The sequence below is a fragment of the Mirounga angustirostris genome, unplaced genomic scaffold (assembly GCF_029215605.1).
Source record: "Mirounga angustirostris isolate CCGP_5_RB_7025 unplaced genomic scaffold, mMirAng1.0.hap1 SCAF_8, whole genome shotgun sequence".
Lineage (NCBI taxonomy): Eukaryota > Metazoa > Chordata > Mammalia > Carnivora > Phocidae > Mirounga > Mirounga angustirostris.
This window is the reverse complement of record NW_026991716.1, coordinates 92,102,736-92,121,416: the sequence shown is the minus strand read 5'-3', so window position 1 is coordinate 92,121,416 and position 18,681 is coordinate 92,102,736. Positions and strand designations below refer to the sequence as shown.

The following is an 18,681-nucleotide window of genomic DNA, read 5'->3' as shown; positions in this document are numbered from 1 at the left end:
AAAAGGTTTAAGCATCACCTTATACATTTGCTAAGGAATGATGTCAAGGTACAGGTGTGTTTTCTTTTTTTTTCCCCCCGTACCTCTGCTAGGATTTGCTCTCTGACTTGCAGATTTCTGTGAAGACCAGATATAAAGGGACTGCAAAACACTGATGAATATTCTGGAGTTCTCTTAGGCTTAATGCTTGGCATCCTTTAGGTCAATTCTTGTGCTTCAGGGTCTTTACTGTTTGAGTTAGCAACAGCACAGGGAGTAGGAATGTCTTAGGTGTGCTTGAGTCCATATCCAGATTCTGCTGCTCTCTAGCTGGGGGGCCCCCCTCAGTCACTTCTCTGAGTTTTAAGGGTGAAATGAGAAAACACAAGTAAAACCAGTGGCACAGGCTGTGGCCCGTGGAAGCACTCCCTCAATGGTGGCTACTCTTATTAATGGTGAGACTGTATTCTTTGTGTTTTAGAAAGTTGGCATGATAGGGAAAATTGATTTTATTTTTTGGCAAGGTACTAAGAACCCCTTAATGATTGTGATAAAGGAGAGGGATCTATAGGTCAGCTTTTAATAAAATGAGTTTTTTGATTACTATGAATTAGCGCAGGTCAAATAACTATACTGTTGTGGGGGCGCCTGGGTGGCTCAGTCGTTAAGCAACTGCCTTCGGCTCAGGTCATGATCTCGGGGTCCTGGGATCGAGCCCCATGTCGGGCTTCCTGCTCAGTGGGAAGCCTGCTTCTCCCTCTCCCACTCCTCCTGCTTGTGTTCCCTCTCTCGCTGTCTCTCTCTCAAATAAATAAATAAAATCTTTAAAAAAAAAAACTATACTGTTGTGAAACCTTACACTTTACATTTAATGGGTTGGGCTATAAAGGCTTGAATTTAATGAAAGCTTAATAGCTGTATTTCTGAAAGCAGTGTGAAGGTGATTCATCTAATGAGCTGCTACCCTTTATTGTAGAATTCAAGGCAAATATTTATTCTAAAGGTCAACCCTGTTTATTTTTTAAGCTTTTGAAGTTACGGTTTAGGTCAGCTACTTGGTTTAAATTAAATTAGTCTGGCCACATAGCTTTTTCTAATGGTCTGTCTTTGTTAATAACCTTGCAAAATTCAGGGTTTTAGGCCTTTATTATTACTGTAGGCTCTGCATTGACATTGATGCTTTATTGTTTTGTTTTTCCTTTAAAACGTTAGACTTTTCGGGGCGCCTGGGTGGCTCAGTCGTTAAGCGTCTGCTTTGAAAGGTGTATAGGCTCAGGTCATGGTCCCAAGGTCCTGGGATCGAGCCCCACATCAGGCTTCCTGCTCGGCGGGAAGCCTGCTTCTCCCTCTCCCACTCCCTCTGCTTGTGTTCCCTCTCTCTCTGAGTCTCTCTCTGTCAAATAAATAAAATCTTAAAAAAAAAAACCAAAACATTAGACTTTTCATGCCTGCATGACCATCCATGTGCTATGGTTAGAGAACTCTCATTCCTTTTGCCAGGCGGGGCTCTCCAGGCATATTTGTTTTTAGTACCTAGAAGAAAACAATTTAGAAAAATCACCCTAGTTGTCTTTTCTTAGATACATGAATCTGTGCCCCCATTTTACTGTTGGCCTTGTGGGTAATTCTTTGGTACTGTGTTATCTTCTGTTTAAGCAATAAATGCTTAGAACTGAGGAAATAGAACCCACGGTCCTATTCTCTACTCTGCTGCTGACTCATCAGGTGACTTGGGCGTGTCATTTCTGGTCTCCGTGCAGTTTCCTCCAGGGTACTGCGTGGAAGATAGTGGCGGTTGTTAGGGGAGCTTTGAGAAGTGGAAAGCTTCTACTCTATAAGGTGGTTACATGGTGTATTGAGTTGGGGGTGTTCATTGATTTAGCCACATATTAACCAAACTGGAGTGAAGTCCATTGTAAAGAGCCTCACTAGCTCGGATCTTGAGGCTCCTGCATTCTCACCTGACCTGTAGGATGCCTTTGTTCCAAGTGGAAGCGAGAGCTGTGCCCGCAAGTGCTCTAGGAAATCTGTTTCCTGAGGTTATTACACACGAGTGGTAATAATGGTCTACCTCTCCCAGTTCCTTATTTGTGGGAATCAAATGAGAGGTGTGAGCACCTTAAACTACTATAAAAATTTTTTTACATGAAGAAATTATGACTAAAGTGGGATTTTTTTTTTTTTAAAGATTTTATTTATTTATTTGAGAGAGAGAGAATGAGAGACAGAGAGCATGAGAGGGAGGAGGGTCAGAGGGAGAAGCAGACTCCCTGCCGAGCAGGGAGCCCGATGCGGGACTCGATCCCGGGACTCCAGGATCATGACCTGAGCCGAAGGCAGTCGCTTAACCAACTGAGCCACCCAGGCGCCCAGTGGGATTTTATTATACATAAACTCAGAGGTTCCAGTGTCCAAAGTGGCTTTTTTCAGTTTGACTATTCATGGTGAATGGTGGAGCATATTTTGGTTTCTCTAAGACATAATTATTTTCTTTCTATCAGCTGTTGACATTAAGGCATGTTTTAGTCTGCAATAAAGGAGGTCAGTGTTTGTTAACAAGGGCTAATAGTCTATTTTTCTAACTAGTTATTTTAAACAAAACAAAACAAAAACACCCATCAGCACCGTGGAAGATTTTACAGGATTTCTTTATAACAAACAGCTTTTTCAAATTAAAACAAAGCTTTCTAAGGTAAGGGTTCAGTGTGTTTACTTTTTCCCTTTTCGTTATATAATTGTATTTCTGCAATAACTGAGCATCCGTTAACCAAGGTGATAGTTTAATATTGATGTCACATAATATGTCATTTTTGCCCACACTTTGATATCACTAGAGAATGTCAGATGCAATGATTTTTTTCTTACCAGCCCATCCATAGTTTCTTCATGATTTATTAAGTTGGAAAACATAGATAACCTAGGGCTCTCAAGATGATAGAGATGTTTTAAAAATTGGTTACGCCAGATATTTTTTGAAAGCAGTTTAGTCTGATGGTTATATTTATTGGTAGTGTCATGGTACATCTTGAATATTTCATGATCTACCTGAAATTCATCTTTTACTGGGAAAGTTGTACTTTACTCTGTTTGACAGAAGTATTAGAAAGTGTTAGAAATTGAACCATTCCTCTTCCACAAAATAAATTTCACTTTTAAATTGTGTATACTTAAAACTCAATGCAGTGAATTTAGAAATGCTTTTTACTGTTTCTTATTTGAGGTTAGCCTTTATGACAGTAAAATTTTGTCACGTAATTATAAATTGGGTGTCTGATTAATTCTGTTAAAGAATTAGACAGGCTCCAACTTGAAACTATTGGGTTTACCGCCCTCCCCCAACCACTGTGCTTACATGGTAATTATAATACAGCTTCCTTCCTTCAGATGCCTTCTGCCTGTTCTGCACCCCACCACCCACCTGTTTCCCCCGTACTCTCCGCTCCCACCGCCCCTGTGGACTTCAGGTTTTCATTTGCACTTGACTTACGGTTAGAGGGGTAAGGGGAAGAAGAAAGAAGCCTCAGGAGTTTACTTGCTGGGAGAAAATCGCGTGGCCGGGAGGAAGAGGAGAGGGAGGGTGGAGGCTCTGGCCAGTGTGATGCAAATGAGTCTTGCCTCCGCTTCTGGACCTATTTTGCTGGGGCCCCAGGAGGGCTCAGTAGGAATAGTAGGAAACCCTTTCCTGGCACTTTGTGGTTTACAGATGCGCTTTCTGGGTGACTAGGGTACTATCTTGTGAAGCTCGAAAGCCCTCTGCTCTTCGGGGCACTGTAACTTAGCCTCCAGCCTTGCCAGTGAGCCGCAGCTGTGTCGTGTCGTCCCCCCCCCTCCCCCCCCCATCATAGCTGAGTAAGTGGCCAACCTTGTGATCTTTTTCAGTTCTTAGCATTTCACCTCTCTGAAGTATATGGCCCTGCTGGTCACTTAAGACTCACTTTTTCCATGGTTTCAGGATACCAGACTCCTTTAGTTTTACTGCCTTTTTGAACACCTCTTCTAATTTTTAGAGGACCCTCTCTTTCTCCAATCCTTAACTGTTGCATTCCCCCTGTGTCCACTCCATCACGGCTCTGTCTCCCAGAGGTCTCTCACCTGCTCCCAGCTTCTGTTCCTATTATGGTAGTTTGCAGATCTGTTTCTTACCCTAGCCTCTCTGCTGAGTTTCAGTTAGACGTCCCCTTTGTATTTTAAACTCTACTGGTGCAAGACAAGACTGCCTGCCTGCCACGCCGAGTCCTCCTCTGGATTGCTAACGTCCATTAACTGGCATTTCCCTTCAGCCAAAACCTGACACTGTTTCCAAACTCTGCTGCCTTCCCCTCCGCAGCTCAAGTCCTTGTTCGTGTCCCGTAAAATTTAGGAAGGCTGTCAAACCGGGGGGGAAAAATGTCTTCCAAGTTCCTTTAATATGGGGGCTGTAAGATTTCAAGGCATTTCAGGTTTTCTTCTGCAGTGAATAGGCCTAAAATACTTTTGCATTTTAATTGACAACCCTCATTTACTGATTTGTGGTTGAGGTCTTCCCTGTGGTGGTGTCAGATGACAAAAATAATACGTACTGACGCGTTTATCCTTTACTTGAGGGAAAAGCACGCATAGATTGCGGAGCACAGTACCTCACAGGCATGAAACACCCTTCCTGAGGGAGTTGGGACAAGAGTGAGTTTTATAGGGCGTTAGAAGAGGCAGCACAGAAATGGCATGATTGCCTAGGAGGTCAGTGATTTCCTTATAAGGCTAGCAGGGTGTGTTTTCTAGGGTAAGGCAAGCTAGCTAAAGCTGAGCTGGAGGGTTGTGATTGGTGTTAGGTTTCCTTGACAGTGATGCATTCTTTGTAAATGTAGACTGACTTGGGTTTAGATTTATGGCGTGGGCCAGGCCACTGGGGTGGCCTCCATTTCGTGGGTCCTGATCTACAAATTAACTCTATTAGTGGCATATTGTAAGTTTTTACAGGCCTCATAATTGGAAGAATTTTCTACAGACGAGCTTCTGGTTCTGTATATCTCAAACCTTGTTTAACCATTTTCCTCCTTCACTACTTGTATAATCTAGTGCTAGGTACCATGATACTTGGTCTTATCCTAATAAGACAATAATTTCTTGATGCTTTGTTGTGTCAATTTAGTGGGAAGTAGGAATATTCCTGGAAGGCATTCTTAAACCAGGACAGCCTGCAATAACTTTACTCAGAAAGGACTAAGAACCCCATCAGTATTATCCACTAAACCCAAAGCATTTGATTTCCAAATCCGCTTCCCTCCCACCAAATCGGGTGTTACTTGTCGTGAGGGGAAGCATAATGGAGGGTGTAGAAATGGAAAGAGACAGAAATTTTAACTGATTGTGGTTAATAGAGAAGGAAAAATCATTTTCCCTTTCTGAATTCTCCACCGAGACCTCTGTAATAAAAGATTAACGAGAAAAACAAACAAGTTTATTAACATGAATATATCAGGTATATGAGATACCTGGGGAAAATGCACTCATATGGGTAGCGTAGAGTTCAGGCTAAAATCTTTAGCTAAAGACAAAAGAGGAGAAACAGGTAGGGAAGGCCAGTTGTGAAGAGGTTACCAGGAAATGCATGGTAAAATTTGTTATACAGATTTAAGTTGGTGTCCTTTGCACTGATAAGGGTCTAATGTTATCTCTGGGGATTAACCTTTATCCTTCTTGGTAGCTAGGAGAGGAGGTACACCTTTATCAATTTATGTCCTCCTTTAGGCTACAGAGGAAGGGCAGAGCGCTTTCTTGTATCTGCTTCTTCTTAGCTGCCTTCAGTTTAAAATAATCCTTATGCCAAAGTGGTATATTTTGGGGCAGCATATTCTGCCATCCTTCATTACCATATCTTTTGCAAATTTTACAAAAATCTATGTTCACACAAGTATTTTGCTAGGGCTCCTCTCAGGGTCTTGTGTAAGTAAAGGGCTTGGAGCTTATGCTTCATTGGAAGGAAAATATGGTTTTCCTCTACTCTTCTAAGTTCTTGCCTGGATCCCCTGTAACAAAAGACAGATTAAAAAGGCAAAAGCACACAAATTTACTTAATACGAGGTTTTTTTTTTTTTTTTTTTTAAGATTTTATTTATTTATTTGACAGAGACACAGCGAGAGAGGGAACACAAGCAGGGAGAGTGGGAGAGGGAGAAGCAGGCTTCCCGTGGAGCAGGGAGCCCGATGCGGGGCTCGATCGCAGGACCCTAGGACCATGACCTGAGCTGAAGGCAGGCGCTTAAGGACTGAGCCACCCAGGCACTCCCTTAATATGAGTTTTATGTGACGGGAGACCCTCATGAGGAAATGAGGATCTAAAGAAGTGGTTAAGCCTGAGTGTTTTTATGCTATTTTTGATGAAGAGTGAAGAGTCTTCCAAAAAAAAAAGTGATCAGAAGGTATGAGCTAAGCATAGTCAACTGGGAAATTTAGCAAGGCCTGTTCGTTCGGATTCCTGGCTGTACCCTTCTGTCTTGGAGATACGGATGTCCCTGTTCTCTAGGTATAGGAGCACACCTCTCACCTGAGGGTCTTATGACCTGCTTCAGGGAAGAAGGTCAGGGAGTCCTTCCTGTACATGCTGTTTAACTTCCTGTAGCTTAAAATATTCAGTATGCCAAGGTGCCATATTTTGGGGTGGTGTGTCCTGAACCCTGTCAGTTCCATGGTAAATCTGACTATGCTCCTTCTCTCTCTTATCCCTCCTGTTATTGCCATCATAAACATTCCTTCCTTCTGTCTTCTTTTCTTCTCTCTGTTCTACACCAGATTGAAGGAACTGTTGATTTGGTATGGTTCCCACTGCTTGTCCTGTTCAGGGAGATGTGTTCCCAGTACTCCTAGTTAAAATTCTGAATTTCGTTTCCCACAGCATCATTGTTATACTGTGTATGAGGTTCTTGGTCCATTATGGGTTAACTAAACCTTAGTAAATGGCTACCCTGGGCAGTGAGCCAACATATATAAATAGCTTTGTTTTCATGGGAAATGTGTTTAAAGTTCCAAACAACTAATTCACACATGAACTCTTCTGCAAATTGGGGAATGTCTACATGAATTACAGAGGCTTAGAAGGGGACACACAAATCCAGGCTATCTCGGCCGAGTGTAGCAGATTTGTTTTGTAGTTCTACTTGTTCAGATTAAGTTTCTCACTCAACTTTAGGGAGTAAACTTAGCATATTATATTTTGCTATCTTTCACCCCCCCCTTTTTTTTCCAAATTTAGAAGTAGTATGAGAAATTAAAAAATGAAATTATATATTTTCAGCATCATCCTTAGTTTTTAAAGACCATTTGTTTCTACTTATGGAAGTGTTAGCCATATTTAACTCATCTTTGTTTCTGAGCCATTAGGACTTTTTTTTTTTTTTTTTAAAGATTTTTATTTATTTATTTGAGAGAGAGTGCACAAGTCGGGGGAGAGACAGAGGGAGAGGGAGAAGCAGACTCCCGGCTGAGCAGGGAGCAGACTCGGTTCAATCCCAGGACATGAGATCATGACCTGAGCTGAAGGCAGATGCTTAACCGACTGAGCCCCCCAGGCGCCCCTCCCATTAGGACTTTAAATAGAGGGTAATCTAATCTTGCAATGTGGCTTTTTTCCTCCCACAAGTACATGGTCTGGGGGGAATCATGAAGGTCATATACTTCTATGTTAGAAAGACCGGGAAGTATGTATAAGCTTAAATAAGATTGAAAATGCCAAGTTTTCTTTTATACTGACTCCTAGGGTGATCCTCATTTCATAGGAGATGAATATGAGGTCTGCAGATTCAGTTAGTGAGAGAGTTGGGACTAGAACCCAGGTCTCTAGATATCCAGCCCTGGCATTCTGCTTTCTGAGGCTAGGCCAGGATCTAGACGTTTGAAAGCTTATTCCTCACTTCTGGATCTCAAGCTGTTTGGTAGTAGGTTTCATGTGTATGTTTTTTTTTTTTTTTTTGCAAGGCAGTCAGGGTGTTGATGCCTTGCCTCTTACAGCTGGAATACTGACAGTGTGATTGTAGAGGGACTTAGGTGCCCAAATACTAAGTGAAAAATGACTCAGTCATGGAAGAGAAGCCACCACTGAGTTAGTACCTTAATGTATGTTTAGGCAGAATTGAGAGATTGGGCAGAAGTGACAGAGAAAATCTAATTGTAAGGCTTCAAAATGCATAAGCAGTGTAATAATTATTCACACTTTCTCCCATATTTTTTATATCTGCTACAGTCCAAACCCCACTGATTTCAAAAAGAGCTCCACATGTGAACTTAGGAAGTAAGGGCGGAACGTGATTAAAAAGCTTGGCAATTTTGAATTACAGTGTTTTTTTTTTTTTTTTTTCCAAATAGAGTATTTCCTGGGCACTTGCTTTATACAATAAGCAATATTCTTCACTCTAGCAAATGGACTTCTGCTTCAATGAGGCTTGAATATACAGTGTGACCATTATAGCAAGCTGGGTAGAAAGCATTTCTGCTGTATAGCACTTCAGTGAAGGGCCACTGGGGGTAAGCAACAGCCGCTATTTTCCCTTTGTATTGGAAGGGCTTTGAAGAGTACAAGAATAGTTAGTTCAGCCATAGGACTTCAGACCATGGAGGACTAACCCACCTTTTGCTGGCTTGAAAATTCATTTTGCCTGCTGTCCTTTTTTGGGGACTTTCTTTGAAGACGAGTGCAGGCCTGGTTGAATCTGCACAAAACATGGAGTTTGCAGGGCCAGAGAAGGACGGGTCTCCAGGTCTTTACAAGCTGACTGACTGTATGTGGTACTTCAACGGGCCTGCTCCTTGCCCCTTTTGCACTTGGGGGCGCCATCAAGTGGCGCCATCAGGAACTGAAGCTACTGTTGTAGAACCCTTCCTTCTGCCAAGCACTACTGTGAAACGTTTTTGCTTTTTTATTTGGAGGAATAAGACTGCTTTGGATCAAGAGTTATGGGGAAGTGAAGAACTGACAACAATAAGGTTGGAGATGTATCTGGCAGTTGAATCCTTAAGCAGCCATTATATTTGGTATCCTCTTCATCCAGCCTTCCCAGGGAGCGAAGGAGACATGAATTTCAAGCCTTTCTTCATTGGAGGAAATTTTAATGAGTCTTCCAAATAGCCGGCTGATTCCGTCACTTGAGCTAGTAGCAGTTGTCTTGATTGCAGCATATGATGCTGATTCGGATGACTGTTAAGAAACATCAGCCATCTGCTACATCCAGGGTAGTGTGCCTAGTCCTGGGCCTAAGGTCTCTGCCCTTGAAGCCTTCCAGAATAGCTTGGGACACAAGTGTACGCATGAGAGTTAACAACCTGGCAAATGCCAGACGTGTGGCATTGATACCCAGTTTGGTGTGGCATTGATACCCAGTTTGGCGTGCTCTTAGGGGTGTTGTGCAGGAAAGCTGGGACTTGGCTTCAAGGGCCAGAGGCATCCAGCAGGCAGCGAAGGCATCTGAGAGTCTGAGGAATGGGCCAGTGTGCACAAGACTTGGGCATAAGAGTGAGGGGGCTAGGGTGACGGAGATGGAGAGGTCTTTTCAGAAAGTGGTGAGACATCAGAGTTGAGATAAAGATTAGATTGTGAAGGATTCAAATGAGTGCTTGACTTGTTACATTTCTATAAATAGGAATGGGCCAGAATAAGAGTAGAATATTTCCTGGATGAATTAAATTTTTTTTTTAAGATTTTGTTTATTTGAGGGAGCGGGGAGGAGGGAGGGAGGCAGAGAGAGAGAGAACATGAACAGGGGGAGGGGCAGAGGGAGCAGTAGACTCTCCGCTCAGTGTGGAGCCCTATACAGGGCTCCATCCCAGGACCCTGAGATCATGACCTGAGCCGGAGGCAGATGCTTAACCGACTGAGCCACCCAGATGGGGGGTGAGGCAGTTTTAATGCTTTCTACCCTCTACCTCCCCACTTAAGAAGTACTCGAGCTATTAGTGTATGAACTGAAGGATTTTAGAGGAGTTCATCTTTAAATTTTTTTCCATTCTGTGCAATTTGTAATTCTTCGAAAATTAAAATAATTTTTCTGGAAGGAACACAATTTACAAGGAGACTTGTTTTAATTACATTTAGTGGTATTAATTTCAAAGGAAATAGCTGGCTCAGAAATTTTAGTAGTAATTTTTAAGATCTAAAGGGTGAAAAACAGCCTTCTGTGTGATTTGGGTAGGAGAGAAGAACACAAAATGAAATGAGGGTTAGGATTGTAGACCAAATGCATGTCCCGAGGTTCTGTTCACTTGCTAGAGATAGGGGGCAAAATTCTCTGCACTTTCTAGCCACCAAATCAAAGAGGGACCCACATATTTGGCGAAACTGGAGCTGAGAGAGAGGAAGTCATTTTGGGTTGGGACTGAGCTGATGGGAACCCGGGACTGGCATGTTAAGGGTGGTGGGAGAGGCATGGAATCCAAACCGCCCAAACAGTAAAACGATCTAGGCTGTTAGACGGTATCAGTGGCAATAAGATGGAACCGAAGGTAAGATGAAGGGTGCAGACAGAGTGAGGGAGAGAGCCTTGAGGATATGTGAGGAACAGGAAATCCCTCTGAAAAGGCCCTGATGTGGAAGACTTGTCTCGCACGTTCCAGGAGCAGCAGGGGAGGCCAGTGTGGCTAGAGTAGAGTGACTGAGGTACAGAGCTGAGGAGATGGGGGCAGAGAGGGAGGGAAGGAGAGAAAGGGGGACCCACAGCCAGCAGCTATGAAGTTTACAGTAACAGAAAAATAGAAGTTCAGCTACTCCTACCGTGTAGTCTTTAGAAAAATGTTTTTCTGTGCATACTTAGAAAGCAAATGAAGAATTCTCTCAACAGTATCTCCTTAGCTAATGTGGTATCAAACATTAAACGCTTTTGATAATGTCCCTCATTCTGGGTGGGTAGCATAACACCAAAGTGCAGTTCAATACAAACGATTTTCTAGGGCCCTGAAACTGAACAGTTCAAAGAGGCAATTCTCTGGTGCTCTAGCTTCCTTGAAGAAGAAAATGTAAGAATACGTTATGCAGTGATTCTTGACTAGTGATTCTCTTTCGGGTCACATACTTTTTTGGGAAAATCAGTCTAGATCCCTCTCCTCCCCAGTGCAAGCCTGCAGAATCCCACCAAATTTTGCATGTTACCAGAGTCAGTTCACAATTTCAGAGGGTTCACACCCCCATGCACCCAACCCCAGCTCATCCATAAACTCTAAGCTGAACACCCTTGGTCTAGAGGGACAAGAAGGCTACAGTAAGCAGACGTAGTAAAAACCTGGAGCCCAAGGTTCTTTGTGCTGATAGGATGGATTCATCTGCTTTAACAGGAAGCCAAATTGAGGATAAGATTGATTTCCATTTATGAAAGTTGATGAGCTTGTCGGGACATGTCTGAACAAAAGACATTTATTCCACTTTGGCAGGAATGTGGTCGGGAATGTGATTTTTCTTAGAGAGCTACTGAATCTACTGTAACACACTAAAAAAGGATCCCAAAGCTCCCTCCTATAGAAAAAGCTATGGTAATTTTAGCCTGGAAAAATTGTAAGGCAGATGTTACCAAGAACCGTCTGCGTGACTTTAAAAAAAAAAAAAATGTTGGTATTTTTGGTATTTGGTATTCTTGGTAAAGAGTTCATAGAATGTTTAAGCATTTATAGATTCTTGGTGAACCTAAGATGAAATCCTTGTGTAATATAATCTTAGGAAGATGAATGATTATTTGCTTTTGGGATTATTTATCTTTGAGCCAGCTCATGTTGAAAACCTATTTATTTATCTAGTTATGTTGACCTAATATTTTCATTAATTGTAGTTTCTTTTGCATTGCAGTGTTTTAATCCTGGGTGCTTCAGGTGGAGTTGGTACTTTTGCTATACAGGTAAGACAGTTTTTTTTAAAGTCTTCTGACTACAAAGAGTATGTCCATGAATTTATAAATTCACATATTAGAAATTATTTTTTCTTAAAAACTGAGAGAAAGCTAGGTTCAGTAAATTCATTGTAATTTCAGCTTGCTCTTCTAAGAAGGAAGCTTCCTAACCGAGAAGGAAGCATTAAACTTTCCAGTGGTTTAATATATGAGTTAGTTTGTGGATATCCTCTATAGCAAATGTAGGAAAGCTTTTAGGGAGGAAGGCTGGGGACAGTGCGGGTAGATGGCAATTTGCAATTTGGTAGAAATGAATAAGCTGATTCTAAAATGTATATAGAAATGCAGTGGCCAAAATATGGTAAAGATGGCACTATTCCCCTAATGTGATCTACAGATTCAGTGCAATCCTATCAAAATGACAATTGCCTTTTTTGCATAAATGAACAAGCTGATCCTAAAATGCGTATGGAATTGCAGGAGACCCCCAGTTGACAGTCTTTAAAAAGAACAAAGTTGGAGGGTGCATATTTCTTGATCTTAAAATATAATACAAAACTACAGTAATCAAGGGGTACCTGGGTGGCTCAGATGGTTAAGCGTTTGCCTTCGGCTCAGGTCATGATCCTAGGGTCCTGGGATCGAGTCCCGCATCGGGCTCCCTGCTAGGCGGGGAGCCTGCTTCTCCCTCTGCCTCTCTCTCTCTCTTTGACTCTAATGAATAAATAAATAAAACATTAAAAAAAAAAAAACTACAGTAATCAAAACATTGTGATACTGGCATAAAGATAAACATATAGATCAATGAAATAGAATTGAGCATCCAGAAATAAAACCATACATCTATGGCCAGTTGATTTTTTTTTTTGACTAGGATGGCAAGACCATTAAATAGGGAAAAGAGTAGTTTTTTTAATTTAATGGTGCTGAAACAACTAGATATCCATATCTAGTTGGACGTTGGACCCCTACCTCACATTATATGTGAAAACTAAACCTGGGTCAAAGACCTAAATATAAGAGCTAAAACTATCAAACTTCTAGAAGAAAACAAGAGTAAATCTTCATGACCTTGGATTTGGCAACAGATTTTTAGGTACGACATCAAAAGCACAAGCAACAGAAGTAAAAAAAAAAAAAAAAGATAAATTGGACTTCATCAAAATTAAAAGCTTTTGTGCATCATCAAAAGACACCATCAAGGAAGGAAAAAGATGACACACAGGGAGCAAATCTTTGCAAATCATTTCTCTAATAAGGGTATAACATCCAGAATATGTAAGAATTCTTACAACTCAACAAAAGACAACCCAATTAAAAATTTAGCAAAGGACTTGAATAGACTTTTTTTCAGAGAAAATATACAAATGGCCAATAAGCCCACAGAAAGATATTCAGCATCATTAGTCATTAGAGAAATGCAAATCGAAACTTTAGTGAGATGTCACTTCACATCTACTAGGATGGCTATTAAAAAAAACAAAGAAAATGGAAAATAACAATGTTGACCAGGATGTAGAGAAACTGAAACCCTTGTCCACACGAGTGGGAATGTAAAATGCTGCAGCTGCTGTGGAAAACAGTCTGGCAGTTCCTGAAAATGCTAAACATAGGATTACCATATGACTGGGCAATTTCGTTCGTTCGTAGGTATATACCTGAGAGAAATGAAAACATGTTCGGACAAAAACTGGTACACAGATGTTCATAGCAGTATCCATATTCCTGGTAGCCAAAGAGTGCAAGCAACCCTAATGTCTGTCAACTGATGAATGAACAAAATGTGGTTTATGCATTAGTGAAATCTTATTCAGCCATGAAAAAGAATGAAGTTCTGGTGCGTGATACAACATTATGCTAAGCGAAAGAATCCAGACACAAAGGTCACATTTTGAACGATTCCATTTATATCCTGTCCGGAAGAAGCAAATCCATAGAGATGGAAAGCAGTTTGGTGATTGCCAGGAGCTGGGGGAGAAAGAAAGGGAGAATGACTGCTTAGGGCATGGGGTTTATTTTTGAGGTGAGGAAAATGTTCTAGAATTAGACGGTGGTGGTGGTTGCACAAGATTGTGATGTACATAATGAATTGTACACTTTAAAATTGATGAAATGTTGAATTTTAAGTTTTTATATGAATTTTACCTCAAACAAGAAAACAAAACAGTGCCCTTAGCTTCCGGAAACGGGATGGCACTAGTGGTGGTTCCCATTATGGTTGAATGTTTTTTAACTGGCTTCTGGGGGAGGGGGCTTGATTAAGCCTCCTCAATATGCAGGGAGAGGCCCTTTCTGCAATATGGGCCTAGTGAGCATACTCAGAGGCTCTGCCACATCACTTTCCAGGAAGGAGACTTTGGGTGCTATGATCTCCCATCTGGACCCCATCTTGGATCCTTTGAGGACCCAGATAGTGCTGGAGTTTTCCATCTACCTGCTAACTAAATGAGGGGAAAGGGGAGAGGACTCCTAGGGGATGCACACACACCTTGACATCTTTTCAATTCATCATTTGATACTGCTATGGTCTAAATGTTTGTATCCCTCCTAAATTCCTGTGTTGAAGTCCTAATGCCCAATGTGGTGATATTAGGGAGGAGGGCCTTTGGGAGATGATGAGGTCATGAGGGCTCTGCCCTCATGAGTGATATTAATGCCCTTATAAAAGAGGTCCAACAGAGCTCCATAGCCCTTCCACCATATTGAGGACACAGCACTGGCTATGAATCAGGAAGAGGGCTGTCCACAGAATGTGACCATGCTGATGCCTTGATCTCAGATTTCCAGCCTCTAGAACTGTGAGAAACAGATTTCTGTTTATAAGCTACCCAGTCTGGTATTTTGTTAGTGCAGCCCAGACTAAGACACCCAGGGCCTAGTCCGGATACTGAGCAAATGTAGGTTAATGAATGACTAAGTGGAAAAGAAAAGAAGGAGGGAGGGTGGGAGGAAAAGAAAAATACCATATCTTGTTGGTTAGAGTGTAAATTGGTACAAGCACTTCGAGAAATCATTTGGTACCATCTACTAAATCTGAATATGAATTGCCCTATGGCAACCCAACAGTTCCACTTTTATGAATATACCCTATACTTATTTGCACAGTTAACATGCATGTTTGCCAAAAGATATGTACCAGATTAGAGATATCATCTACCAGTGGAAACAACTCAAATGTTCGTCAGCAATGAAATGGAGAAGTAAATGGTGGTATATTCTTATGCTGTAATATTATATAGCCATGAAAACAAACTAGTTGCACACAATAAGGTACATGAATGTCATGGGCAGAATGTTAGTGAAAGAAGTCAGACTATATGATTCCATTTAATGACATTCAAGAATAGGTGAAACTAAAGAATAGTCTTTAAGGATGGCTACCTAGAGAGTAAACCTTTTATTTATTTTATTTTATTTTTTCAAATGAGTGGGGTGGTGGCAAAAAGGGTCATGTAATAGTCCGGATGGTGGTGTTACTTCTAAAGCAGTGAGGGAGCTTTGATTGGGAAGGGGAAAGTAAGGATGCCCAGGAATATGGTGCATGTTCTAGTGTTTAATCTAGAGTGATGCTTATAATACTGTTTGCTTTGTAATACATTTATATTCCATGCACTTATCTGTGGGTTATATTTTAACAAAAACATTTTAATAAAATAAAAATAGTAATAGAAAAGTATCAAGGTTAGATCTCATACAAAGTTATTATGAGAATAGAGAGTAGAGTAACATATCTACAGATGATAACACATCAGAAAACATGCCCACTAAGACAGATCAGATGTAACTTACAATTTCTAATTTTTTTTAACCCAATATGGGTTTTGAATTCACAACCCTGAGATTAAGAGTCATATGCTTTACTGACTGTGCCAGCCAGGCATCGCCAAATGTACCTACAATTTCAAAGTAAGTTTAAAAAAGTAAAAGTATACAAGACATGAAAAACAAAACAAAATAAAACTGAATTGGGAATACTCAGAAATATGTTAAACAAAAAAATTATTTATCAATGAAGACTAAACTAGAAGGAATTCAATAGCAAATAAACAGAACACATAATGCTGCCCTAGATAGTAGTAGCATGTATAAATAGGAAAAATTTTAAATTACAAAAGAAACCAAGAAAAACAGATTCAAGAGGAAATGCCAAATATTGAAGTCAGGAAAGAAGATTGATATATAGGTAGTAAGAGGCTCTGAAGAGGAAAACCAAAACAAGGGAACAGAACAAATACTAAAATCTGTAATTCAAGAAAATTCCCTATTTTCTTTTTTTGAAGAAATTCCCTATTTTCTTTTTTGAAACTACATATTAGATGACCACAGTGCTTATCTAAGAACATGGACCTAGATTGAGCAATATCAAGGAAAACCCTAGTTAATAAAATTACCGGCTTTCAAAGAAAAAGAAAAAGGGGCTCCTGGGTGGCTCAGTCGGTTGAGTGATCTCAGCTCAGGTTTTGATCTCAGGGTCGTGAGATGGAGCCCTGTGTTGGGCTCCACACTGGGCATGGAGCCTACTTGAAAAAAAGAAAAAAAATCCTTGGGACACTTAAAAAAAAAAATTGTGTGACTTAGAGGTAAAATTAGATTAACATCAGACTTTTTGACAGCAGGGCTGTAAGGCCGGGGGGGGAAAAGGAGTAACATATTTAAGACACTCCAGCAAGAGTATACTAAGACTATACTAATTTTATATACAGCAAAACTGGCCTTCATGTATAAGGTCACGTACGAACTGTTAATAACTTATAAGAACTCGGGGAATATGTTCTTATCCTTTTCTGAGAAATGTACTAGAATATGAGCTTCTGACAACCAAAATGACTGAGAGACATCACATTAAGGGCTGGTGGTAAATGTTAAGTGTAAATTTATCTGTAGAACTAAAACCAAGGGCTTAGAAAGAGAGTACATTGTGTAACAGCCATATCCTCTGACAAGGTAAATACAGCACAACTATTTATTAAAAGCGGGGGAAAACTGGGAGAGCATAGTTAAAATTCTAATGCTTTCATTAATCAGCTCTGTAGTATTAATACTAATAGTATTATTCAGAGGCTATTCTGTGTATTATATACAATAAAACAGATGGATATTTATAGCATATTTTAATTCTGTCACCCCCTGTGTCTGACAGCCAGGATTTTAGGTGTGGAAGGAAGGAGATACAGAGGTAGCAGGAAAGAAATTAAGTAAAAGCTTTGTAGTCTTAAATTCGAATTGGAAGTATCAATATGAACTCAAGAGATACTTTGTGTATGTAAAGCTATCTCTTGATAGATAATTGCTCACTAAAAGAATGTGGGACTTCTTGGAGAAATGGCAGATTCTAGATCTAGGGCACAAAATGTACAAGAATGAGCCTAGAACATATTAAGTAGCAAGAAAACCTCAAAGACTACTTGAGTCGTATCAAGGAGACTTAGGAGCCAACTTGAAGAAACAAAGATGTGACAATTTGAGCTTCAATAATAGTAATACAATGGATTAAAAACCTTCAAATACATTTAAATCCATGAGTTCCTATATTTTTTTTAAAAAAATGGTCACTTTCGGGGACGCCTGGGTGGCTCAGTCAGTTAGGCATCTGCCTTTGGCTCAGGTCATGATCCCAGGATCCTGGGATTGAGTCCCGCATTGGGCTCTTTGCTCAGCGTGGAGTCCGTTTCTCCCTATGTCCCTCCCCCTACTCATGAATGTGCGCGCGCGCTCTCTCTCTCTCTGTCTGTCTCTCTCTCTGACAAGTAAAAACCTAAAAGAAGTCACTTTTGGAAAATGATAGGGAACCAGTTTATTTTATAAACTGGTAAAGGGGAAACAGTTATTTGTCTTGCCTTTCCTATATGAATTGTACACCTGAATAAGCAAAATAATATATGAGGAAAAGTGTTTCTTTATAAAAGTATTTCAACTACAAATGAAAAAAAGAATTAGAATATCACTGTTTTGCAACCGCCATTAAAACAGCTGTTAAGATCTTAAGAGCAATGACCAGACATCATGTGCCTCCCGTGATTTTGCTACACACTATCCATAGTCTGGTAAGGAGATTGAAACAGAAATCACTGGACAAAGAAGGCTGTAGAATTGCCCCCTGAGTGTGCAGTCAGAAATCCCAGACTCTGGGAGACTGTGCTGGTCACAAGGCCTGGATTCTTCCACAAATAAATTATAAGAAAGTGAAGGGCTAGAAGAGGAGCCTATCGTGTAAAGAGAGACTTAAAAGACCTCCTGTTTTTATTCTTGGTGAATCAAAGTTTAATCATTTTTACTAGGTCTCTGACAGGTGGCTTCCTGCAGTTCTTGTTAAGACGAAGCACTTGGAGTTCTCTCGAGAGGAGTCTGAAAAATGTACACATGGGTGCCAACTATTTTTAAAACACGCAGTGGGTTTTTCTACTTTCCCCCTCTTTTTTTTTGGACAGGTAATGAAAGCATGGGGTGCTAATGTGACAGCAGTTTGCTCTCAGGATGCCAGTGAACTTGTAAGGAAGCTTGGGGCAGATGATGTAATTGATTACAAATCTGGAAATGTGGAAGAGCAGTTGAAATCTTTAAAACCGTATGTATTAGGACATTGTTCACGTTGGGAGGTGGGAACAAGGACAATTGATCGTGCAGGTTTGAATGGTTTGGTGACTTTGTAATCACGTTGGAATCTTAAAAAAGAATCTATAAAAATACCCCATAAAGAGTCATTTGGGGTGGTTTCTGTTTGAATTCCAGATGTTCATCCAGCACAGTGACATGATGTGGTATGTACTGAGGAAAATATTTTGCTTGCATGGCCTTTTGTTAATTTTTAAGTTAACTTATTGTTGATTTGTAAGAGGTCTGAAGACAAAATTGGAAGGTGTGGTCT

At 40.6% G+C, this 18,681-nt stretch overlaps 1 protein-coding gene across 6 annotated transcripts in view; it reads left to right on the top strand.

The window, feature by feature from the left end:
* Nucleotides 1-18,681, top strand: part of RTN4IP1 (reticulon 4 interacting protein 1) — a 51,232-nt gene that overhangs the window by 9,156 nt on the left and 23,395 nt on the right. For all 6 annotated transcript variants that reach the window (XR_010413717.1, XR_008505364.2, XR_008505365.2 and 3 more), the window contains 2 exons: nucleotides 11,777-11,825; nucleotides 18,245-18,381. Coding sequence is in view for 2 of the 6 variants with exons in the window: in XM_045865256.3 (XP_045721212.1) it covers nucleotides 11,777-11,825; nucleotides 18,245-18,381 (186 nt within the window). In the remaining 4 variants the exon portion in view is untranslated. The remainder of the gene's footprint in view (nucleotides 1-11,776; nucleotides 11,826-18,244; nucleotides 18,382-18,681) is intronic.